We start from the raw sequence: 24,301 nt of genomic DNA, 5'->3' as shown, positions 1-24,301 counted from the left end.
GATGAGGTCGTACACGGGACGAGCTAGAATATCAGGAGCATATAACGGCCCAAGAAACCGGGTCACGCACTCCAAAGCGCAACTCTGACGAGCGCTCGGAGCCCAGAGTCGCCACAATCGAGATTCCAGGTAAGGTCCTGTTCGAAGCTGTCAACGGGCGACGGTCGAGGGCAATTAGTCGGCACCGGCGCGCATTAATATATTGGTACCTGGGAGTTGAGCACACTTTGCGCTCTTGGGAGCTCAGTACAACCATCCGACATCACACCGCCACCGCAAGGAATTTGTCAACGTACGCAAGCATTATGAAAGTGGAGCACGAGCACGCTGCTGAATACGAAGGAGCCCGTGCTCTGCTATCAGCTTGAGGGTTCGATGTGCTCATGACAGTCAAGGAAGTGGCACCTTAATAGATGCAAGCGCCGCGACCTTCCACTGCATAGCTTGGCTGCTTGGCATCGGGACGCATGAATCGCAATCGGCAGTAACTGTCATTGACATGATCGGTACCTCGTCCTTGGCTGCGGGAGTTATTGGCTGCGGGAGGTCGCTTTGAGCCACGTATCTGCTTGTGCAATCTTACGCCCTCGGGGCCACACGACCATACTTAGAGCCAGAATGGACCCGTCAACTGAGTACGGTTGTCGGGTCAGCATATCACAATCTAGGCATCCTGAACGTCATGGCAGACCGTTTTGCAGGAGTTCCAGCTCGAGGGACGCTGCCACGAATAGTCGGAACGGGAGGCACCCTTTCTAGGATACATGATTCTGGAAACGAGGTCAGCACCGAGCAGGCCGGATATTTGAACAGCGACCACCGACCCAGTGCTGTGTGGCGTCTGGTAGTTAGGCACTTGGTGCTAGTCCTTACCACATGACCACCTGGTCGGGCTAGAGCATCCACTTCGAACGACTCAACGTATGACGCTTGCTACTTACCGTCTGCTGGGTTCGACGAAATGATCACCGGAGCGATACCAACTACTTAGGGAGGATTGTCAGATTTTTCCGGCACTCGGTCAGTCGAGGAGCCGCAACGGGCCACCTGGCACCTGCCATACAAACGACAGCGTTGCTATGGAACATGGCCTATCACGTGGAGGCAGCGCAAAACTTATGTCTTCCCAGATAGCCTTGAGTGCTCTTCCATTGCTGTGGTTCGCTCTGCTTTCCATGAACGGTCATGATAAGTCTTCGGAACGTTGACTGCCCCTGTCAGTAGTGTTGCACGATTTCTGACCGTGGAAGACTCGCCTCTCAACGTGGACCCGGGTCGACTGTAGAAAGCAGACTCGGATCAGCCCACAATGGTCCATGCCCCTCCGGTCCTAGGTGGTCTTCCGACGACACCGAGGTCCGGCATGACTTCTTCAGCACGCAATAGGGACAAGTCTATGTTAGCGCGATTGATATGACCCACTCCATTGGCTTCGTTGTCTAGAGATCGCTGCCTTGCATCTGGAGACAGCTGGTATTACTTACAGATGGGCGCGGATGCTCTCTACAAGTCGCATGGCGTCGCCCTCATCCAACTGACTTCGGACCTCCAACTCCCGCCAGTGAATCTCCTGCTCCGTGAGCGGCATCGTCACACGATCACGGCGTTCGGCCGTGTCACCTACTGCACCAGGGGTTGTGCTTGCACTCGCACCCGGATTAGAACCACTCCGAGGAGCGGGAATGATGTGGTAGTGGACCTTCAAACGGCGGATGAGAAGGCACCCCCGGTTTGATTTCAGTCAGCCAGCACTTTTATCAAAGTCAATAAGCGATGGGAAGAACTTACGTGCGGAACAGCCTGTGCATATTCTTGGTTACACACTACGTTCAGGGATGTATTTTGCAGGGCTGCAGGTGTTTCACATGTATCAGCCGAGTCACTTCTCCTGGACAAGAACTAAGGGCAGCTCCACAAAACTGCAATCGTGTGCGCCGCTGAGGGCATCGAACAAGGAGCATCGGACACGAATATAGGACGAACCTCCGGCAATAGCGCGCGAGACCTTGGAGACGACCAAACCGCATGCCGCTGCGAACTCGTCCGGTAGTTCTGACACGCGCGGTATATGCAGCTTCGGTATCACGAGCGTGTGTCCAGGCCGCAGGGGTGCGATATCTGCGTCCACAGCGCGCATTTATCCAGGTTGCCAGGTCACATCGAGCCAGCGTGCATAACGTTTCAAGTCGAAGGACACGGGTTGCGATGTCAGCAAGGGGAGCTCACCGTCTCAGAAAGGCTGGAGAGGACCTAGGATAGCAATCGTCTTGTCGTCCTCGTATACCTTGTACGCGAGGCTCTTGCCATGTAGAATATCGCAAAAAGGACAGCGCGGATGCACCCTCCACGACTCCGGGAGAGCGCCCCGTTCCTCATGCGCTTTGAGCACGTAAGAGGTCATCGTGTAGTATATACAAGCGTCGAACTCGACGTAAGGAGGGTAAGAGTGATTTGTGAATGCGCGTTCACGAGGATGAGAAGAATGTAAAGACACGAGATGGCGTGAGTCGGTAAGCCGTTCCCGACGGCCGTGGCGGCCGCCCAGCTGGGGATTTGCCCCAGCTCTCTCCCGCCGGCATAGCGCGTACCTGGACATGACATCCGCGCAAGCCTGCGTCCTGTTGCCGTAAGACGGTCACCACAACTCCTGGCGCCCTTTTTTCTCTTCTCATACTCCGTGTTGCATTTCCCCTGGGTTTCTGGACCTGTCTACTACATAAGAACATTGTCCCACACCAGGACGGCCTTCAGATACGACCCTAAACACGCCGTAGCCGGCCCCGAGATATATTGCCAAACTGTTGCGCGATATCTTCGAACAGACAAAAGGCGGGATGTCCAGGGGCAACCGCGAGCCTGCTGGGATCGACAACCACACCGAGCATGGGGTGGACGAGGTTAGTCCTGTCGCCTACGCTTACTGCTGATGCCTGATCATGAACGTACATGTGTTTGTCCCTATTGCTGCTAGTATTACAAAAGAGTCGGCGCGACATATCGCAACCCTCATTTTCCAGGTGTCAAGAGTTGTCTGTACTCATGGCTGAACCGGTGCGTCAGTTTTTGCTTGACAGTCTGCGTTTTTCATCGCATCGTCGAAATGTAGATGGTGGAGAATGAGGCAACCACATGTCGAAGGGAAGAAGTTCCAAGTGTTCGACATGGCTTGTGGTTCGTCTGGCCTGCTCTTCTCCTTCTTGTTCTCCGGCTGACCTCCCCATCAAGGCAGGTGAACGACGCGACTCTCCAGTTGTCATCACAAGCTAACCGCTATCCGAGTCAGCGGTGAAGCCACTCTAGCTGTATTGGAATGGTGGAGAGACGGTCGTGCCGCGTTCAACGCCCGCCAAGGCAGTCGCAAAGGTGAAAGCTCAGATTCCGAGGATGAGGCAGCGCATACATCGCCCATCGTGCAAGCCCGTCGGATTCAGCCTATCGGACCTGACATGCCAATGCCGTGTATCCTTGCTGCCGATCCGGTGAGTATCACCGTTCCTGTTTGATATCGTTTCCGTGGTCTCATAGCGTGGTAGTATACGGAGCAAGCCTTCCATACTCGGACCTCTCTTTACGCACACCCGCTTTCCTTCAAAGACATAGCTGAGGGCAAGCTCCCTGAGATCGCATCCAAACCCGTCGGCGCGCCGAAGCCGAACAACCCGCCGGAGATATCACCTGAGAGCTCGCTCCACGGGCACTCATCTTTGACTTTGAGAAGCACGACGAGCAGCAGCAGCAGCGGAGATCTGGATATCATAGAGATGGTGATATGTTCGTTCGCGCTACACCTGATTGAGAAGCCGTCTGAGCTCTTCGCATTGTTGTGGGAATTGAGGTACGCGGACTTCTGGTCGATTGCGTGACGCTGAGAAGAGATAACAATGACTGATATATCATATTGACCAGCACGAAGGCAAGATGGCTAGTTGTTCTCGCTCCCCACAACCGCCCCGAGGTGAGGCTATGCGATGTCCCATGATATTCCACGTCAGAGTGTGGCTGATTGACAACTACAGATCAAGGATGGATGGGGCTGGTGCAAATGGGACGTCGAAACGTGGTCTGAATGCAGAATGTCTGACTCTGTCGGAGAGCTTCTGGAAGACAGGTGCGCACATCGCTTTGCTGCGAGAATAATCGCCATGTTGACACATCGATTGCAGAGTCCACTGCCGCGTTTATCGCAGCCTGAACGTCTGAGATGAAGCGAGATAGATCGAATGTTCAGCGATGGTAACATATGGGTGCGCATCCGTTCGCGCGTGTAATAAGTCCTTGTTGGCCGTGTAGAGCACGACCGAATGTCAACGTGTTGTGTAGTAAACTGCACTGGACGCTGATATGACTTCGACGTCTGCCTGTCGTTCGGCAGTTTCCGCAATCGATGCCCAAGCCCTTCGCCTGCTGCTTCCTCTCCTTTTCATTTGACTGTCGCTGCGTGGCTGACCGTGACATCCTCGACAGGGCATCGTACGTAAATTGGGCCTGGAGTCTCTAGGGTAATGTGCTCCCGGCGGCGGACGGAGCCTTCTTGAAGCCACCAAGACGATTGCGCGGAAGCATCTGCATATCTGCGACCAATCATCCTGCACCCCAGAGCCATTCGCTCAAGGGGCGCTCCTCGTGCTATACCAGGTCGCTTCGCTTGCCGACTCGTGTGCGTCGCATGTCCGCTCAAACCGCGCTACAAGACGCTTAGCGAGGTCGCTACCATGGCGTTGTTCCATAAGCTCGTGACGGGTTCCGTCCTGCGCGTTATCGCATATAGCGCTGTTGCGCACGCAGGGGATCACGAGCTGGGTTTCGAATGGATACTCATGGAGCGCTGACCGGGGAAGACTCCGGACGACCTGTGGTCTAAAATGTTTTGGGACGTGAAACAGTAGCTCGTCAAGTGCGGCGTTGGCAAGATGCCAGAGAGTCGTCGACTGTCCGGCGTATCGTATAGATGCCTATTTCCCGAGGACATCACTGGGACAAGCAGTTTGGTCAGTACGTCTCACGCGCACCCTTCGCCTCTAGTCACGGTTGGCTTTCGGCTCGGTTCGCTCTTGTACAGGTCAATGCACCAGATACGTCCCACTCGTCCAACGATGATGGCGATCAAGAGTCGGCTGCAGTACGCAAACATGGGTTAAGAGGCTCGCGCTCTTGCTCCCGCTTGTCTCCCCTGGCCGCTGGCGACTCCCCGCAATCCCCTCGCGAACATTCGGTCATCCACCACGATGATATGGTCCTTGAACGTGTATTCCCACGGAACCTTGTCCAACATTGTTTATCGTCCGCCTTTCCCTTTCAAAAGGGTGTCAGCTCTCCTTCCGAATACACCGCCTGCGCACGATGCGCAGCCACTGCGCGAGGGGTACGTGACGAACGAAGACGGATCCCTCAACGAATGTTTTGGAGCATCACATGAGACCAAAGACGGCTTGGAAGGTGTACGTCGAGATGGAGCGCGCATGCCCCGATCGGAATTCCAAGTACCGCAGGGAGATGCCGCGTGCCGAGTTCGATACTGCGGCGGCCACTTACTGCGACAGCGAGTTCTCAGGGCTCCTGGTAGAGAGATGGCGGGATCAGGTGAAAGCTATGCGATCGGAGGCGTTCAGTGAAGGCTTGTCTAACAAGTACGGATATTTCCGGGCAGAGCTCTAGTACTAACAAAGCCACGATTGGTCTGTCACGCTCATACGTCAGGTTTGTATGTCCACCCTGCCGCCCCCAGATTGACGTATATATATATGTATATTCAACCAGGACGGCACGGGTCTCATCACCCCTCTGCCTTTCGCGAATGCTCACCATTATCTCCAGACCATTGTGGCGCTCAAAGTCCACACGCCCATCTCATATAACGCCCGTTCTTGCCGGCAATCTTGCCGTGTATCTCGAGAGCCACGGGAGCGAACAGAGTTCGATGGCCGCACGGTCTGTTCTTCTCGAAGTCACCCCGCGGAACTTCATCACCAAAGCTAGCCCTATGTGGCCACGTCCTCGTCCCATTGCTCTCAGAAAGTATAAATACCCAGATACCAACAGCCACATCGCCAGTCGACTTGGATTTCGATTTCTTCATACCACCAGGCCGCCCTCTCGAACTCAGGGGGACAACGGAGACATGTCTGAAACGCACCGTCCGGGTTGGGCCAAGCCACTTGATCCGTCCCTCTATGCTCCAGATGAAGAGGAAAAGGGCTTCATGAAGACGACGACAGGCATCCAGGACGATGAAGAGCTCAAGGCGCACATCTTGGCGGTTCAGAGCAAGGCATTTGGGGTTTGTGAAGCGCTATTTGTGTTGTACCAGGTATTGTCTCACACGCTGGCGCAGTTCTACAAGTACCCATGCATCCGTATGTTCGAGTTCATGCGGTGCGTATTCTACATCTTTGGCACCGTGGGTGTCGCGGAGGCTGACGGAGTGGATGGCCCATAACAGGCTCAAGATCGCCCGGCTTCCTGCTTATCCCCAGTTCATTGAACTGGGAAAGCAACGAGAAGGCGCGATCTTCCTTGACATGGGGTGCTGCTGTATGTGATTCCATTGCATTGCCCTGCTTCGGCTTCTTGCCTTCCTTTGATTGTGATGAGCGTGGTTCTGATGCCTCACTCATAGTCGGAAATGACGTCCGCAAGGCTGTCCTTGACGGGTGGCCGATACAAGGGGCCATCGCGTCCGACCTGAGCAAGGGTGAGCGTCCTTCCTCGTGAATAGTTCTGAATTTTGCGTGTTCACGGGACCGGGTCCGCAGACCTTTGGGATCTCGGACACGAGCTCTTCCGCTCCACTCCTGAGACCTTCCCCGTTCCCTTCCTCAAGGGTGACATCCTCGACACTTCCTTCCTCTCCCTTGCCCCAGTGCTCCCTACCTCCACCAGCCCGCCCGCTCCAGCGCCTCCCCTCGACGAGGTGACCTCCCTCAACCAGCTGCACGGGAAGCTCTCAGCGATCTACGCCGCGGCGTTCTTCCACCTCTTCAAGTTCGACGGTCAAGAGCACGTCGCGCGTCTCTTCGCCGGACTCCTCTCGCCCCTGCCTGGATCGATGATCTTCGGGGTGCAGGGTGGGCGGGCGGTGAAGGGCGAGTGGCGTCCTGCCGAGGGCACCCGGATGAATTGCCACTCACCGGAGAGCTGGAAGGAGCTCTGGGAGGGCATCTTTGCCGAGGCGGGCGCAAAGGTCGAGGTGAAGGCGAGGCTCCGCAAGGAGATCGGCGGATTGAGCATGTTCGGGACGTACCCTGAGAACACGGAGCACTATCATGTGTTGGAGTGGTCCGTGACAAGAGTGGAATGAGCGGGAAGGGCGAAGGGTCTGACAACTGAGCTAGATTGGGAATACCATTGAACGTAGCACAGTGTAGATGTAAGTCTATGGCGACATGACATCTGAGTAGTTGTCGCGGTGATGCAGAAAATGAGGACTCGCCGAGTGCGTTGATACCCCACTACACTACAAGTCCTGAAGCCCTGATGATAGGTGGAGGATCCTAGATGTCAAATAGGATATGTGACCATCAGCGAGGTGAGGAGCTCCATAGCGTCGATGCGTGCGTCGTCTCGACGGGATCATACGCTCCTCACCGCCCTCTGTCATCCAAGGTACTTGACGAGACGTCATGTCTTGATGCGGCCAGTGTATAATCCTGTATAACCCCGTTCGGACCCTCCATTAGGATCGAGCATCGCGGCAGGTTGTATAATGTAGTCCGTCAGCTCCGAATGCCGACAGCATAGGTACGAGGCATCGCCGGGGTGGACCTGCTCAAAAATGCATATTCGAGCACAAGTCGAAGGAGTAGCTAAGAGAGCACTCACGCATCCTGGCCAGAAACCAGCCTTCCTGGTACGCTGTCCGCCATAACACAGGGGAAGAAAACGAACCAGTTCAGTCGTGATGGGACGGATTCACAGTGGCCGGCATATGTACAGCACGACCAGGTTGGCTGCTTGAACGGATGCTGAGCGAGCAGTGATATTTGTTGTTCAATTTATGAATGCGCGATCTGCTCGTGGAAGATGGGGGCACCACGCCCTAGACACGACAGCCACATTATTCCGTGTGTCACAGATGCAATACACTGACTTACTGGTACTGAGCCGACAGTCGAACATGTGTAGAAGAGCAGCAGCAGCGGTCACCCGTCTCTTCGTAAAGATTGCCGGCTCACGGACATTTCATACTTTCCGTGGCGTTCGCACGGTCAGCATGAGCGACGATCTACCACCTAGGCACAAGCAAGGGCGGGTACATCGGCAATGCGAGCCACCGGAGACATCGCTCGCGACACTAGAGAGACAACGCCTGTCAACAGTGCTCTTCTGCAACGACGGGGATGCTGCACCACAGTACGCACCAGTCACCCAGGTGACGGTCTTGCGGTATCCTGAAATGACTTCACAACAGCAGGAATCGCTATAACAATCAGGCCTCGGTCGGAGAGAGGGCTCGTAGGACCCGTTGTGCTGGGCAGTGTTATATAAGTTCGACTGCTCCTGAAAAGTCAGCTAGGTGAATAACCGATTTCCCTAGCGGACTCGAGTCATCCGTCGTGCTGGGTCGGGGCACTCCCGATTGTGTGAGGAAACCTCAACACGCAGAAAATGAGTTTGTATGCGCCACATAACACGGTCTAGGGCAGACCGCCAGTCGTGAACAAGCATATTGTTCAGACTCGCGGCACACGTACGGGACAGCGCCCTAAACATGGCACCCGGGGCGCTGAGGCGCACCGCGCAGGTATTCTTGACCATGAGGCTATGCTCCAGCTCCACCACGCGGCTCAGGATATCCACCCTCACAAGCTGTCACGGTCGTGCTCGGGGGTTCATGAGCAATTCTCGCTGACTGCGCGCAGTCGGTGATGTGCTGTAGCGCAGTCGGTAATGTACTGTAGCGCAGTCGGTAGTGTGCTGTCGCTCATGTATAAGCTTTAAGCGAGGGCTCCGCCATCACCACCACCGAAGGCATTGGAGAAAGCAATGACGCACAACATTTTGTCGCGCGAGGAACGGGCTGACGTGGCCGTCTTGCCAGTGGAGATTTTTCTGCACGGGGACCTACGGGCACGGTCTGCCTGCGCATGCAGCCACACTGCTTCGTCCGACTCGCGTTTATGGAGTAGTGCCACGTCGGCTCAAGAAGCCTCGGTCGTCTAGTGAGTGGATGTGAGGTGTGCTATTCATGTCGCAGATCGGATGTCACTCACCTTGCGCGCGTATGTCCGGGAGTTGTACTGGAATGCAATGTCGGACGCATGTCGGGCCAGGCCACACAGGCGCGCCTCATTCTCGCGTCGCAGGCTAATGAGCAACGAATCTCATTCCATATAGCAAAGTGTGGTCGAGTGATACGCGTTCAGTGGCTGAGAGGGATCGACGGCCGTGGAGACGACGTCCGCAACACGAAGCTTGAAGGAACGAAAAGCGAGGCGACGTACTAACTCTGCAAAAGGGTAACCTGGGTAAGTACGATGGACACTCGCCTGGGAAGTCCCGCATATCAGTCGCCGGCGCCAGTTTAGTCTTCTGGTCTATTCGCGCAGGTGGCATGATTCCTCGGACGCTGTAGAAAGCTCTTCAGTGGTCCCGCACGGCGTTCCAGAACAATCCGGTATGTCTGGCCCCGTGCGCTAGCCTACGTGTACTGGAGTGACTCCCTCCTGCCACACAGGAGGCTGGTCGACGGATGGACGAGGCTAGACCGCAGCACAAGCGACGGACGGAGAGCTGATCGGCGCAGCTGGGGTGGCACTGGCACAGCAACGCCTCGGAGCATGACGCGACGGCGCAGAAGCGGCGCAAAGACGAGCTCTGCTCGATCGCCGCTACTTCCATGCCGCCCGCTTGCCCCGAGTCGCTTGCCGAGCATGGCGCGCGTGCGAGTGGGTATATATACTTCTCTTCGACCCTGGGGAAGCCTCTCTCTTCAGCGAACCGTCTCATTGCTTTCGTTCCTCTAAGCTCTGAGTAGTGTCTGTTGCTGTCGCACCAACGCTCATCCCCTTCTTGCACACGCCTTCCACGACACACGCTATGTTCAAGTCCGTCATGCAGCTTTCCGTGTTCTCCTTCGTGCTCTCCCTCCTCGCTTTCGCGTACGCGCTCCCGCTCGCGGTGCGCGACGTCTTTGTCCCGCCCGTGACGAGCCCGGATGTGGGCACCGTCTGGACGATCGGCTCCCAGCAGAACGTCACCTGGTACGTGCCCTCGTACCTACTCCAATGGACCCGGCCCTGGTAGCTGACCTCCATCGATCCAGGGATACGTCCACCGCGCCGCAAAACATCACGAACAAGGTCGGGCAGGTCATCTTGGCCAAGGGCGGTAAACTTGACATCAGTGAGTAGCCATGTTCGTTGCGGTTGTGTGTGCCGAAGCGATATCAACCGGTGGTTCGACGTCCTACAGACCACCCTCTCGCATCGAACTTCTCCATCCTCGATGGCTGGGTCACCGTCACCGTCCCCAACGTCCAGCCTGACGTTGACTACACCGTCGTCTGTGAGTATCACACTTCTTGTCAAGTGTCTGGCTGGTTGGAATTTGACCGATCCTCCGTGCAGTGTTCGGTGACTCAGGTAACGACAGCGGCGAGTTTGCGATTGTCCCCGCGCCCACGTCGTTGCTCTAAGCCCGTCGTGCCTTTCCATACCTTCTTCACGACTTGCACATGCCCTTCCATGAATGCGTCTCACGTCGCATTACCTTACCGCACTTGATAATGGACCTTTCTGGACATTCGCGTGTAGTATGATTCGGACTGGTTTGCTGTTGGACACTAGCCAGAGGACTTTGGATTGTGTGTACATAGTACGCAACACCAATCACTGTATCATCATCACATCGCAGACCAATACACATCTTCCCGTTTACATCGTACCGCCGCGTTGCGTCCCTCGAGCTCGAGGAAGCCACCCAGAGTCCGATCGGACGTTCGTATAACGTCAGTAGTTGCCCATGCGTGGACGGGAAGGTGGGGATCATGAGGACGTGTGGAGCACGCACTCACCTGCTCGCTGCCGCGCCGAAGGGGTTTGAGGTGGGCACGCGGCGAGGAAGGTGCAACCTGGGAAGAGAAGGGTTGAGCAATCGGAAGAAGCTGATGAGAAAGCAGGCCGGGGACAGGTGAGTCTCAGATGCAATAAACAGGTCGTCACGCCCGCCTCGAGTGTGTCGAGACGAGTTGGGCTCATTAAATCATTCGTGTTATAGAATCATCGACAGGATAAGACAAGAAGTTGGACAATGCACTCACATGCATGTCTAGGTAGTGGAGCCCTGCTGTGTGAAGTGACGTAACGGCCGCGTTCATGAGAACAGGCTTATCGGGACTAAGCGAGTGCGGCTCGTGCTGCCACGTCGGTAGAGCGGACGAGACGGCGATCCCCCAGCGATATGCAGATGTGACTTGCTTACAGGCCTTCACCTGGTTGTGGTGGACGAAGCTAGAGCGGTGGATGTTACCAGAACCTGGAGGGCTGCAGTCAGCAACTTGCGATGGCACATAGAGGAGAAGCAACGAGACTCAGACACAAAACATGAGAAATCACAATGGCACCGAACGAATCAGACGCCATTCAATTTGTATGCAACAATATTTAGATCATCGCCTCGACCAGGAGTTAGGCAAGGAAGAAAACTAACGTACCATTGTGCCTCCGAATCAGCGATCGCCTCAGCTGATCGTTCCCCACTCTAGCTTCTCGTTCAAGGTTCTACGAGATTGTACTAGCGATGTCGCTGCGCCGCCTCTGGGGCTCAAGGGACTCGAAGGGCAGACGAAGAGACAAGGAGGGAACAAGGGAGCAAACGAATCGCCACGAAATTTTGAGGTGGCAGCAACGCGGACACGTGACACCACGCGGTACACGAGTACTTGTTTCCACGGTTCGCGCCGCGCGTCTGGCTCTATCGCGATCACGCCCGCTTACGCCTGGTTCGATTCTGCACGCACGCAGGCCGACGAGACACACCTTAAGACAAACCTCAAGCTAAGACTGACAAGACCGAGACACCCGCGAGGCCATGTCGACATCCTCGACGAGCAAGCTCGCTCGCCCCGTCCCCTTCACACCCAAGCGCACCCACTCCCTCATCCCCGACGACGCCTCCGACTCCCGCCTCCCCCGCTCCACGACGCCCTCCCTCCTCGCGTCCTCCAAGAAGTATAAAGCCCCACTATCCTCAGAGTCCCGCACCCGCCTCACCTCCAAACCCGGCCCCCTGTTCGTCCCGCCCACGCCCTCGCGTAGTAAGAGCCGCGATGGGAGCACTCCGGGGAGCGCGAGGCCGAAGACGCCTGCGTCCCCGCGCAAGGGCACGGAGAGCCCGCTGCTGATGCCCCATGTGAGCGAGATGGACGTGAGCAGGATCGACCCGGAGGAAGCGCTGGTCGACTTTGAGACGGTGACGGAGGTGGGGGACGTCTCGGCGGACTTGGACGAGGTCGATGCGATGCTGAGGGAGGATTATGGGAAGGAGGACAAGGTGCTGGTTTCGATCAGGTGGGTGTTCTATGCTAAGCTACTGGCTATATGCGTGGACTGTCGTCCGCGTGCAGCCCGCAAACACATACGACTGACAATCTTGCACAGGATACGGCCCTCCGAAAACCCGTCCGCATGGGACGTCACCACCTCCACCCAGCCCCGGACGATCAAGCTCCTCCCGCAGCACGCCAAGTCCGCCGCGACCCCGCCCCAGGACTTCCGCTTCGACGAGATCCTCACCGGCTCCGAGAACAAGCCCGTGTACACCGCCGTCGCGCGCTCGCACGTCTGCGCCGCCATGGACGGCTACAACGCCGTCGTCTTCGCGTACGGCCAGACCGCCTCCGGCAAGACGTTCACGCTCTCGGGCGACGACGCCCAGCCGGGCATCATCCCGCGCGCCATGAAGGACGTCTTCGCGTACATCAAGCGCACCCCCGCGCGCGAGTACCTCCTCCGCTGCTCGTACCTCGAGATCTACAACGAGGCGATCCACGACCTGCTCGCGCCGCCCTCTAGCTCCGTCTCCCAGCCGGTGCAGATCCAGGGCACCGGGCCGAACGTCGTCCTCACCCCGCTCAGGGAGGAGGTCGTGACGAGCCTGAAGGGCGTGCACGAGGTGCTCCAGCGCGGCGAGGGGAACAGGCGCACGGCGAGCACGGACTGGAACGAGCGTAGTAGTCGCAGCCACAGCGTCTTCCGGCTCGTGATCGAGAGTAGGGAGCGGGGGGGCGGGGGCGGGGACGAGCCGCCGAGCGGGCGGACGACGCCTGGGTTCAGGCCGCCGACGCCGGGAGGCCCGAGGCTACAGGCGAAGGGGGGGCGGAGTGTGCAGACGTCCGTTCTGGTCAGTGCGAATATCGCGTTCGCTTCGGACGGGAGGGGGGTGTCTGACGTTCTCTGCAGAGCTTGATCGACCTCGCGGGATCCGAGAAGGCGACCTCGGACAAGGACAGGACGAGGGAAGGCAAGTACATCAACACCAGGTCAGTATATGCGCCTCCTCTCTCTCTCCTCCAGACACCTCACGCGTCCACTGCAGTCTGCTCACCCTCGGGACGGTCATCTCGACGCTCGCCGAGAACGCAGCACGGGGCAAATCCGACCATGTCCCCTTCCGCAACTCCAAGCTCACGCGCATGCTCCAGCCCTCGCTCGCCGGCAACGCGCGCATCTCCGTCATCTGCACAATCAACCCCGACGTGTCCGCGGTCCCCGAGTCCACCTCGACCCTCCTCTTCGCGCAGCGCATCAAGAAGGTGCAGCTGCACGCGCAGAAGAAGGAGGTCGTCGACACCGACGCCCTGCTCGAACGCTACCGGAAGGAGATCGAGGAGCTGCGGAAGCGGCTCGCGGAGAAGGAGGCGCCAGACGGGCCCGTCAAGGGCAGGAGGCTGAGCGCGCGCGAACAGCTCGACGAGAGCCTGGCGATGCACAACTTGAACGCGCGGATCAAGCAGCTGACGAAGCTGATCCTGACTAGCCAGACGGTGGATGAGAACAAGGGCGACGAGAGTCGGCCGGCGAGCCCGACGAAGGTCGACTTTGACATGTCGCCGTATCAGGTTCGTGTTCCACAGTTGCATCTGGAGGTGAACCGGTACTGAGCGCGCTGCAGCTCCAACAGGAGCTCCTCGCAGCGCGGCGCGAGCTCGAGACGCAGGCGACGCAGATCCTCTCGCTCGAGGCGGCGCTGGCGACGCGCCCGCAGCTGCCCCCCGACGCGCCCGATAGCGAGAAGGACAAGCTGCTGCACGAGCAGGCGAGGACGATCCGCGAGCTCGAGATCGTCGTCAAGGGCTACGAGGACAACCTCGGGGAGCCGCTGCGCGCGGTGCGCGAGGACGTCGAGAAGGAGTGGGCACAGAAGCTCGAGGCGGAGACGCGCCTGCGGCAGGAGAAGGAGGCGTGGGCGGACGCGCTCGTCAAGCAGCTCGACAAGGAGCGGAGGGTGAGTCCCGCACCGCGTCCCAGACGACGACTTCGGGCTGACGGCTGACTGCGCTCGCTCCGCAGATGCGCATTAAGCTCGAGGAGGAGCGCCATGCCCTCGCGGCGTTCGTGAAGAAATTCGACCAGCTCGGGCTTGGAGGGCCCGTCATGCCCCTGTCGAAGCTCAACCCGCCTCTACCGACACCTGGCGGCGCAGCGGCGGTGTTTGCGCAGCGGCAGAAGACGAAGGTGTCGCAGCTCAAGGAGCATCCTTTGGCTCCGCTCGCGGAGACGGAGTCGCCTATCCGGCTGGCGAGCGAGGCGTCCCATAAGAGCTTGCTCGAGGAGGAGTGGGACATCGGCGAGGACGTCGACGTGAGCATCGAGCTCGAGAAGAGCGGGGTTGCGATGTCGCCGCCCAAGACTGGTCTCGCGCCTGCGCGGAAGGGCTCGCAGAGTCCGACGCGGGAGATCCTTAGTGAGAAGGAGAATTTGCCTGTATAGACTGTCGGTTGTTTTCGGACATGCTTTGCTTTGTTGCTACGGTATGTCGCTGTCGCTTGAGTTCCATTTCTTTCATTGTGAGCTTGCGATACTGATGCTCTCGTGGCAGACTATATTGCTTATGTCGCATCCAGTGCGCAGTGCGCCCATGTATACCACGCATACACACACATTGCACGAACTTGCTTGATATGTACATTTCTGAACATGACCGCGGACAATTCCCTATTCTCTGATCATAACATTTGGTCCGCATAGAAGGAGGAAATCAAGTCGAGATGTGTTCCGGAACGATCATGGCAGGGAGGTGCGCGACCACCTCATGTAGTACACCGCTTCCTCTATTGGCCCCTGGCTCAATCCCAGGTTCAAAGTCTCCTTCCAATCCTCCTCCACCTGGAAGCCCCACTTTTCATAGAACCGTTTCGCCCCCTCGTTCTTCTGGAAGACGATTAGCGACAGCCCCCGCTCGCCAAATTCGTCCTGGATGACCTCCATCAGCCGTCCCCCATACCCTTTCCCGCTCTCCCCTGCCCTGACGAAGAAGTGGTCGATCTCGTCGGCGTCTTTGTTCGGGCGGCCGTCCGGCTTCACGGTCGCGTATGCGAGGAGCTCGCCCGTGTGCGATTCGAGCACGTAAGTTTTGCGGGCCTTTGGCGGGAACAGTCGAGCTCGCAGTATATCCCGGACGGCGGAGAGCGCATAATAAGGGTCATCAGAAAATTTGACCCCGGGCACGCTCGTGTCCAGGGAATGGACGAAGAGAGGCGCGAGTTGCTCGATGTCGGACTGAGTGGCTTCGCGCACGATAGGTGTCATGAGGATCATGGGTACCGGTGAGGGCTGTTGTTTCCACCGTCGTCAATACTGGACTGTACTGAGGATGACTTCGATACGTGCCTGGCTTCGAGGTACTTGTCGGTGGTATGCAGTGCTGCGGTTAACAGGTCGTGTTATATAGCACGGCCGCAGGCTTGCGTGTCATACCGGGGGCATTCGATTGTAACGGTGCGCAGCGGGCAAACTGCGCAAACTGCAGCGTGGTCGGTGTATGGTCCGAGAAGTCCCACATGATGGGGCTGCGAAAGCTTCCTATGCTTTATTGGATAATGGAGGAGATACACCCGCAGCTGGACCCTGCTGTTACGGTTCGGCAAAACAAGCCGGGAGGGTGGCAGGTCCGATATTCTCGGAAAACACGATCCGACCCGACCTTGTTACTGTTACTCCCACCCGAGAAGACCTGAACAAACTCGTGAATAGTACGTAGAAACTACTTACATCATCACTCGCATAGCACTAACCCAGAACTACACCTCCGCATCAACGCCAACGTCAACGGCCTCGTACTTCCTGAATGCGTCCATGAACCTCGCCCAGCGCCCATTATTCCATCTCAGGACGTCTTGCCACTCCTTGCTATCCTTCCCGAGAACCCTCTCAATCCAGATCAAGAACGATGCCACAGTGATGTCCGCGTACGAGATGTCGACGCCCGTGAAGAACAGCTTCTCCCGGTTCCCATAGGTGCCAAGCCACTCAGCAAACGTGTCCAGAGCCCTCTCGACGCCCCTCCAGTGCCGCTCGCGCTTCTCACTCCCAGCTGGCGTCCAATCCTCAAGCTTCTCCCCATCCATCGCCTCGCGTGTCCTACGGAAGTACTCCGCGCTCCTCGGGTTCAGCAGCGCATTCGTCGGGGGGAGCATGATCTGCCTGAGGTCCGGCCAAAGTGTCTTCCAGAACACCGCCTCGAACGCGGCATGCAGCGCGTCTGTCTCCGGCGGGATGAGCGTTGGCTTAAAGTTGGGGTACGTCTTCTCTAGGTACCGCGCGATCGCGGCCGACTCAGAAATCGCACTCTTCGTGTTCGGGTCGTAGATCGCGGGAAGGGTGTATATGGGCGAGCCATCCGGTCCCTCCTGCGTCGGGAGGGCGCCGATCTTCCTCGAGACTGCTGCGATGTCGGGGAATTCGACCCACACAGTCGTGTACGGGAGACCCTTGATGTTGAGCACGTATCTTTACAGGCGGATGAGCAAATACGGCCCGGGTTACTCTTTCAAGCCCGTGTCGTTACGCACCTGGTCTTCCAGGTGTTCGGAGACCACATCCGGTCCTGAAAGGCATCAGCAGGAATGTCGTAGAAGACTATGGGCTCCATCGCGTTGGCGATCTGAAGATTGAGGGTACGCCGCGTGGTGTCCGTACTTGAGCTGAGTCCTGTTTCGCACTCATGGGTTCTTATAACCTCGACTGACAGCACGATTCCCACTGGGAGTTGTGCCGGCATCCAAATCACATTACCTGCGAGGTCCGCTTCTCCTGAGTCATACTGTCGACCATGGTGCTTCTCAGCTGACAGCTCTGTGAGACGTCTCTTTCGCGCGCGCTATTAAGACCGGACGGTGCGTCGCCTGAGGCGGTCGACATTGAGTTCCTTCTATACTCCCGACACGTAGGTATCAACTGGGAATGATGGCCTGATCACTTAACATTGGTGCCTTTCCAAGAAGCCCGCACCCTCGAATATTATTCGTACATTACAATTCAGTGTCTGCACGGAAGTAAGGTTACAGCGTAAGTCGCAATACCCCACCACCGGCCTAACGGGTCCTGCACTTCCGAGCAGGCTCAGTAAGCGTACCCAGTTGGATGGCGTGGAGCGCCACTGACCTGACGGTTTACGTTCATTCAGCACGTCTTCATACCTGAAGTCGAACCTCCTCGCCGGCGTCGACCGCTCCGTACTTCTCGAATGCATCCAAGAGCTTCCCCCAGCGACCGCCATTCCATGCAGCTATATCCTTCCACTCTTGGCTGTCCTCCCCCAGGGACTTCTTGAACCAGGCAAAGAAGGCGGCCACGATAACGTCCGCATACGTTACGCCGGCATGAGCCCCCAAGACGAATGTCTTGTCCTTGTTCTCATCGGCCTCGTACCATGCGTTAACTTTGATCGCATCCTTCCGCAATTTGGCCCAGAGATTCGCGCGCGTCTCAGAGCCCGGAGGGGCAAGATCCTCCAATTTCGCACCAAGCGCCGCTTCGCGCGTCTGGCGGAAGTAGGGCTGACTGCCAGGCCGGAGGATGTTGAACGCGCCGGGGATGATGATCGGAGCATAGTCGGGGCGGGGAATTGCTGCCGAGAACGCGTCCTCAAAAGCAGCAGTGAGCACGTCCAGCTCTGCAGGAATGAGCTTGGGGGTGTCTGGGTACGTCTTGTCGAGGTAGCGTGCGATCTTCCCGGAGTCGGAGACGGCGGTCTTCGTATTGGGGTCGTAGATCGCCGGAAGCGTATACAGAGGAGTACCGTCGGCGCTTTTGCCGGTGGGGGCGGCGCCGATCTGCTTGGAAAGAGCAGCGATATCCGGGTACTCGACCCAGACGGTTCTGTAGGGAACGCCTTTGATGTTCAACGAATATCTGTGCTCATCGGAATCATCAATGAGACATCACAAATGGCACCGTGACTCTCGACGCTCACCTCGTCCTCAAGGTGTAGGGTGACCAAGTCCCAACATTTATGCTGGGTATGTCGTAGAAGATGATTGGTTCTGACATTTCGTCTGAGATGCGGATCGCTCAAGACAACTTGAACGCGGCCTGATTCTGTGATCAGTCCAGTACATGCACGGGCTTCAGCATGACGGCAACAATGCAAACCGGTCTCCAAGATGGGTAGATGACCTACCTTTGGATGCAAGTCCTTCAAGTCCAGGGTACGACTGGAATTATGTGCTATAGGCGTCTTACTTGACCAGCTCAGGGGTACTATATATACTGGGGGATGTATTAGGTAGATCAGTAATCGCGAGGTCCAGCGTCTTCCCACGAGACATAGGTCTAAGATGACGTGATCAACCTGGGAGCAGCGGTACTACTAAGCAGTGGGACCGGGTACTATACGATTACTACTGCCAGCGTCGTGCTGTCCTGACTAAGGCATACTGTATGTTTCGCTGGTCAACGAGGATCATGAGATGACTGGACCCCACGTTAACAGCTAACTGCAAAAACATGTTGACTACTAGTCCTATATTACGTATATGTATGTACAGTCGTATACGGGTCATACGTACAAGACCATTACAAGAAACCACAACGCCTCTACGGATACAAGCATTCCAGTTTCCAGTGTCAATGTGCAAAGGTACGCGCGCCCCCCGGTTGTACTTCGCGCTCCTTGATGAGGAGCACGCATATGCCCGAGATGATAAAAATGACGATACTGGTGTAGACCGGAACTGTACGGTTGATGGCGAGCAGGGACCCGCCCAAGATGGGTGCGATCATGCCGCCTCTGTACAAAGCTGTTTAGTGACAATCGAACGTACGAAAAGCAGCGACGATACGCACACACGAGAGAGGGCAGACGCGATGCCGCAGGCGGTGCCGCGGACCTTCGTCCCAAAGATTTCTGGGGTCCATCCATACAGCACGGCATACATCGCCTGATGAAGCGATTGTCAACATAGAAGCGCGGCGCTGTCGGTCGCGAGAAGACGTACCGTAGCACTCAAGCTGATCCCAACCGTACTCGCACGCACCAACCACGGATGCTCGACGACGGCAAACAACCAGCAGAAGACAGCGGTCATGAACGTGCTTCCGGCGAGGGACCAGCGTCGTCCCAATGGCGATTCGATCAGCCATGCGCCGAGCTGATGAGTTTAGGATCCTATTCAGCGAGCCGGACACGAGATCTCAGGACGTGGCAAACTCACGATCGCTCCTGGACAGCCGCCTAAGGAATATATCACGACGTCCCACAAGCTATCCTCCAGCGACTTCGGTGCCCCATTAGGATCGATCCCACGCGTCTCAAGCAGCTTCGGCAAGTACACGTTGAACATCGTGTACGCTGCACACATGCACGTCAGCACCAAAACTGTACGCGCACGGCCATTCTGAGAGTGACTTTACTCACCTAGCGACAGACCGCACCAAGCCGCCCACACGAGCAACGTCGTCCGCATCCACTCCGGTGTCAGCACCATCGCAACGCGGTCGATCCACGCCAGCGCCGAGCGCCGCATCCACCGCGGCAACATCCCGCACAGGGGACCGCTTTTGCTCTCAATGTATGACGACGCGGTCGATAGCCTCCGAGACAATCGGCGACTGTTTCTTGCAGCACTTGACCCCTGTCGCGACCGGGGCGGTCGCGGGACCGCAGGCGGCACTGTGTCCGTCTCTTCTTGCGCAGCAGACATGAATGGCCGCTGCTCTTCTGGGGCTGATGCTGGAGGTAGGACGGGAAAGCGGGGGAAGACCGCATCGGATCCGGGGAGGGGCGTGCCGAACTGGTGCGCGTCCAGGGAAACATCCGGGCGGCCTACGGAATTGTACGAGTTTGCGGATTTGGGAGAGGTGCGAAGCGGTTCAATGCTCTGCCCCGACGTTGAGGCGAACTTTTGCGACTCCTCGTCTGCGCCCGCGTAAGAGTTAGAGGGCAGAGTAGGCTGGGTCGCTGGTGCAGGGACGGAGTCGTCCACGTCTTCTGGATCTAAGCTGAGCTCGTCGCCGTTGAATGCGGAGATCAATTGGAGGGATTCTATGGCTTCTAGTGGACGGCCAGCATGCACGAGGTACCTTGGCGACTCGTGCAGTCGGAAGAATACCATGCGGGCAAGAAACATAGACAGCGTCTATAAAACGCGTTAGCCAGGCTGCAGATCGGCGCAGTTACACTAATGCTTACAATGAGCCCTAACGCGGCAAGGAGATATTTCCAGCCCATGTTTTGAGTGGATGCGTCGCAGGGCGCGCGGGCAGGTGGACACGAGTGGCTAGGGATGACGAGGAGACCAATGATCGCCGCCAGTACCGCGCCAAAAGAGAAGAATACTGAAAGTGCGGTGACCAGCCATTGCTTCCCGTTAGGCATATGCTCCAAGAGTAGTGTCCCATCAGTCGGCATCGAGCCCTTCCCGTCACAAATGCCGACATTGGGTAAGTGACATGATCCGTATGTTAGCAAGCCAATAACGTACCCCGACGGCGCTGCCGAGAAAGAAGAGCGCGAGGCATAGCAACACAAAAGTGTTAGCGACGGATGCCAAGACCCCGAACACAGAAGTCAAGAAGAGCGTCGCATTAAACGCCGTGGTGCGACCCATGAGGTCGCTACCTGATGAAAGACGTAATGTCGGTCAAGAAACGGCAACGATGGGAGACGCACTCACATGTGCCCCATCCCACGGCACCGAGCATCATCCCAGCGAACATGGAGGACGATAGGAGGCCAATGTAGCTATCCCGCACTGAAAGATACCGATTCAGTTTCAGATTTCAACTAGAATCACACCAGGACCGAGGATGTCAGAAAGCTTGGTCAACATATACCAAAGGACTTCATGGCTTCGTCACGTCAGGACAATACATATTCGACTCTGCGTAGGCCGGAGTGGGGGATGCATGACCAGGTCCCCAAGCACGGGGAAAAATAATAGGGCACCAGTACGTTCTGACCCGCGAGGTCGTTTGGCAGAGACAGGGCATACAGGGCATACGCGCGTTCTAGCAGTGATCACACAGACGGTAGCTTACTCACCTGAAAAATGTTGCTGCACCCGAGGGAGTATGATGGCTACTGCTTGTATCCACATCTGCTCAATCGGTCAAATACGCCGTTCCAACCAACCGAGTCCACGCACGTTATCCGCCAACCAACCTGAAGTCCGAACATCAGCATGCGAATGCGTGATTCAAGGAGCAAGATACTCACCGAACCCACAGAGGCAGAGGAGCGTCCACTGGTAACTCCCTGCAGCCCAGCGACCATAAAATCTCAGCCATCCTGTCATCTACACGACCAGATAGCTACTCACCCATGCCGATGCGGTCAATCGTCCTGTCCAGAGGGGTCCTCCCATCATCCTCCGAGGCGTCAAAGTCCATAGCCTCGAGATCGACGTCGGAGCCGTCCTCGTCGTCGTACTCGCCCGCGACCGAGATATAGCTCATGCGAGAAGAGGCCCAGAGACCGGAGGCGCGTGGATTGATTGCTGACATTCTTGCGCATGAACTGCTGAGTCGATATCGCGCAATAGCCTAGGGTAGTATCGTCGTGCCCCGTTTGGGAGAACTGGGCGTTCTAGCATTCACTTGCCGAATGGTAAGGTTCAGCCAATCACAGCCGTCTGAGATGAAGACGATTAGCGTATCAATAGACTCGGTTAGAAGGCCAGCTAGAGGATGCTTACAGATGCTGAGCGGGAAGTTTGTCAAGAAATGATATAGCAGCGGCTAGAGAGTCGGAGAGGCATCCGAGGCCGACTGTGCATGTGAAGTACATGTACCGGCATCCGCACCGCCGTCATCCCCATCCGGTCAGGTGATCCCCTGCCATGTCGCGTCTGCCAGCCGCCTGCCTCCAGTGCAGACGGTCTATTCACACATCCTCATCTTCTCGAGATTCTGTGCGATGCCTACTTGCGACGATTCACATGCTGGTATAAATCAGAAGTACTTGTATCAACAATCACATTATGACCTGAACACAGTCCTCATAACTATTCGTCACTGGCACCTAGCATCCACGAACGAGATAGCGCATCTCTGCTCCGAGTTTCTGCCTACGGACCTCATCGCCGACATGATCGTATACCTGCGAGAAAGGAATTGACGTTTCTACTCGTGCTGACGCTCTGACCGGCCCTCCCGCTATCCTTATCTTGTCGCCTGCTCTTGAGACTCGCCTCCATATGCAATCTCACCAGTTCTTGCTGCAATGTCCCGATGATCCTGTCTCTCGCACGCCTGCCGCGACTGAATCACGTCGAAGTCTCCGTCAGTTCATGGCCCTCTACGGACTGGCTCGCGACCGTGGATATCGTGCTGCAGCACATGATGCTTCCCGAAGCTCGCGGTAGGAATACTCGAACTGGGGGGCGATGACTGGGCCAACGCGCGCATCGCCGGATCTCACCACCCTGCCCGTTAAATTCGTGGATGCGTCGATTGGACTATTGACACGTTCGCTAGTGAGGCCACCCCGGCGATCTCGGAATCTTGCGGTCAACTTGCGCAGGCTAACTCTTCGCTACTGCGGCAGCTGCAGTGACTCGTGTCCACCACCTCCCATCGTGTACGCCATCGACATAGCACCCCTCTTCGAACTCGACTCAGAGCCCTTCGCTGTTGCGAAGTCCTCATGTCGGACGAACCTCTCCGCGACATGTCCCACGCGTGGCTGAACATCAATAAGAGACATCTGACCTTCTCCCGGTGTCTGGGCCTGCGGATGCGCTACCGCGGGTCCCGCAGGAAGCCGCGAGGTCCACAACAGAGTATGGTGAGTAGTTTTATATTGAGTGCGGAAGCCTTCCAAGAGCGATCGCTGACATCTGGAGTGCTGCCAAGCCTCCGAGAGAGCCCGAACAGCTCTTATATCATATCCAACTCTTTGAACGCTGGGATGCAACGTAGCCTACAGTCCATCTCGGTGTTCGGAGGATATTTCGAACTCAGGGTGCTCCGGAGACATGCCTTGCCCGTGTGCTTAGAACACACACTTCGACACGTCCCTTACGCTGCTTCTGCGACGAAGGGTCTATGGTCGATCGAGAAAACAAGAACCTTCAAGGAAGGCAGCGTCCCGAGAGGGTGGCGCGCCAAAGGCGTAGGCCCGGGCGAACCTGTGCAGCGGAAAGCGTTCGCGAAGCTGTACACCGTGTCCTCGATCGTCTTCTCGATCTTGAAGTCGCCTGGCTCCAGGTCGGTGCTAAAGCACTCAGAGCTTCCAGAGAGGACTGTCGAGAGGGTAAGTACCAGCTCGGATCCAGTGGACTTGACCATAAGTCGCTTGGCGGAGCACACGCGGTGACTCAGACGCGCCTCCGCGTACTAGTACTACATGGTTGCACGCGGTCGCGATGATCCCTAGAGCGCTACATATAGCATCGAGTCAAACCTCGTACCTCGAGAGGCCTTGCTGCGCAGTGTGGCGGCTCAGCACCCCCAATGCCTATGCCTGGCATGAGAGTATGACATCTTAGCTTCGACGGCTCCTTCTCATCTTGCTCTCTCTTGCTCGAGCGATGCCCAACCTTCATGGCTACATGGATTCACTCTACGCGCTGCCGCAGGACTTACATTCTGGCTCCAATCCTTTCGAATTTGGTCTAGGCTCTATTCGATGATTCCGATCCACGTGCAATACATCCATGGGACTCTGGGAGTCACAAAGAACTTCCTTTACTCATAGTCGCACGAGAGAAGTCTCTTGTATCCGCAAGTCATGCAATAAATATGCATTGGGTTGAGCGAGCAGGAAGACAGGTCACAGAACAAACCTTCTTGATGTAGTGCCCCATCGCGGGTTCCGCCGCCGCCGATATCGCACAAGCATATGCTTGAGCAATGGATAATAC

General features: G+C 56.9%; 5 protein-coding genes across 5 annotated transcripts; 3 read left to right on the top strand and 2 right to left on the bottom strand.

Annotated features, from left to right (window-relative positions):
• The first annotated feature begins 1,404 nt into the window (after positions 1-1,404).
• Positions 1,405-6,434, top strand: DICSQDRAFT_134790 (uncharacterized protein). Its single transcript, XM_007363832.1, has 12 exons — positions 1,405-1,699; positions 1,789-1,852; positions 1,986-2,118; positions 2,251-2,897; positions 2,972-3,051; positions 3,107-3,171; positions 3,280-3,479; positions 3,534-3,835; positions 3,907-3,955; positions 4,017-4,108; positions 4,164-4,244; positions 4,465-6,434. The coding sequence occupies exons 4-11, from the start codon at positions 2,835-2,837 to the stop codon at positions 4,198-4,200; spliced, it is 888 nt and encodes a 295-aa protein (XP_007363894.1). The 5' UTR covers positions 1,405-1,699; positions 1,789-1,852; positions 1,986-2,118; positions 2,251-2,834; the 3' UTR covers positions 4,201-4,244; positions 4,465-6,434.
• Positions 6,435-10,059: 3,625 nt separating this feature from the next.
• On the top strand, positions 10,060-10,606 carry DICSQDRAFT_38874 (uncharacterized protein; the record flags this gene model as incomplete). The annotated part of the gene is made up of 4 exons (XM_007363831.1): positions 10,060-10,199; positions 10,262-10,341; positions 10,411-10,503; positions 10,566-10,606. Coding segments are annotated over 4 exons (354 nt in total), but the record flags the coding sequence as incomplete, so codon positions are not given.
• A 1,421-nt stretch (positions 10,607-12,027) lies between these two features.
• On the top strand, positions 12,028-16,070 carry DICSQDRAFT_102518 (kinesin-domain-containing protein; the record flags this gene model as incomplete). The annotated part of the gene is made up of 8 exons (XM_007363830.1): positions 12,028-12,506; positions 12,597-13,338; positions 13,398-13,477; positions 13,534-14,056; positions 14,110-14,442; positions 14,508-14,968; positions 15,037-15,773; positions 15,831-16,070. The coding sequence occupies 6 exons, from the start codon at positions 12,028-12,030 to the stop codon at positions 14,925-14,927; spliced, it is 2,577 nt and encodes an 858-aa protein (XP_007363892.1). The 3' UTR covers positions 14,928-14,968; positions 15,037-15,773; positions 15,831-16,070.
• A 167-nt stretch (positions 16,071-16,237) lies between these two features.
• Positions 16,238-18,488, bottom strand: DICSQDRAFT_56311 (uncharacterized protein; the record flags this gene model as incomplete). Its single annotated transcript, XM_007363829.1, has 2 exons — positions 16,238-16,946; positions 18,412-18,488. The coding sequence occupies 2 exons, from the start codon at positions 18,486-18,488 to the stop codon at positions 16,238-16,240; spliced, it is 786 nt and encodes a 261-aa protein (XP_007363891.1).
• A 185-nt stretch (positions 18,489-18,673) lies between these two features.
• On the bottom strand, positions 18,674-22,187 carry DICSQDRAFT_82879 (MFS general substrate transporter). The gene is made up of 13 exons (XM_007363828.1): positions 22,133-22,187; positions 21,758-22,069; positions 21,655-21,693; positions 21,584-21,600; positions 21,481-21,535; positions 21,113-21,190; positions 20,921-21,057; positions 20,629-20,853; positions 19,855-20,575; positions 19,652-19,788; positions 19,436-19,588; positions 19,284-19,378; positions 18,674-19,227 (listed from the first exon to the last, which is right to left on the bottom strand). Exons 2-13 carry the CDS (start codon positions 21,939-21,941, stop codon positions 19,065-19,067), a joined length of 2,004 nt encoding a protein of 667 aa, XP_007363890.1. The 5' UTR covers positions 21,942-22,069; positions 22,133-22,187; the 3' UTR covers positions 18,674-19,064.
• Positions 22,188-24,301: the final 2,114 nt, after the last annotated feature.

Source organism: Dichomitus squalens, assembly GCF_000275845.1.
Source record: "Dichomitus squalens LYAD-421 SS1 unplaced genomic scaffold DICSQscaffold_7, whole genome shotgun sequence".
Taxonomy (NCBI): Eukaryota; Fungi; Basidiomycota; class Agaricomycetes; order Polyporales; family Polyporaceae; genus Dichomitus; species Dichomitus squalens.
This window is presented reverse-complemented; position numbering and strand designations above follow the sequence as displayed.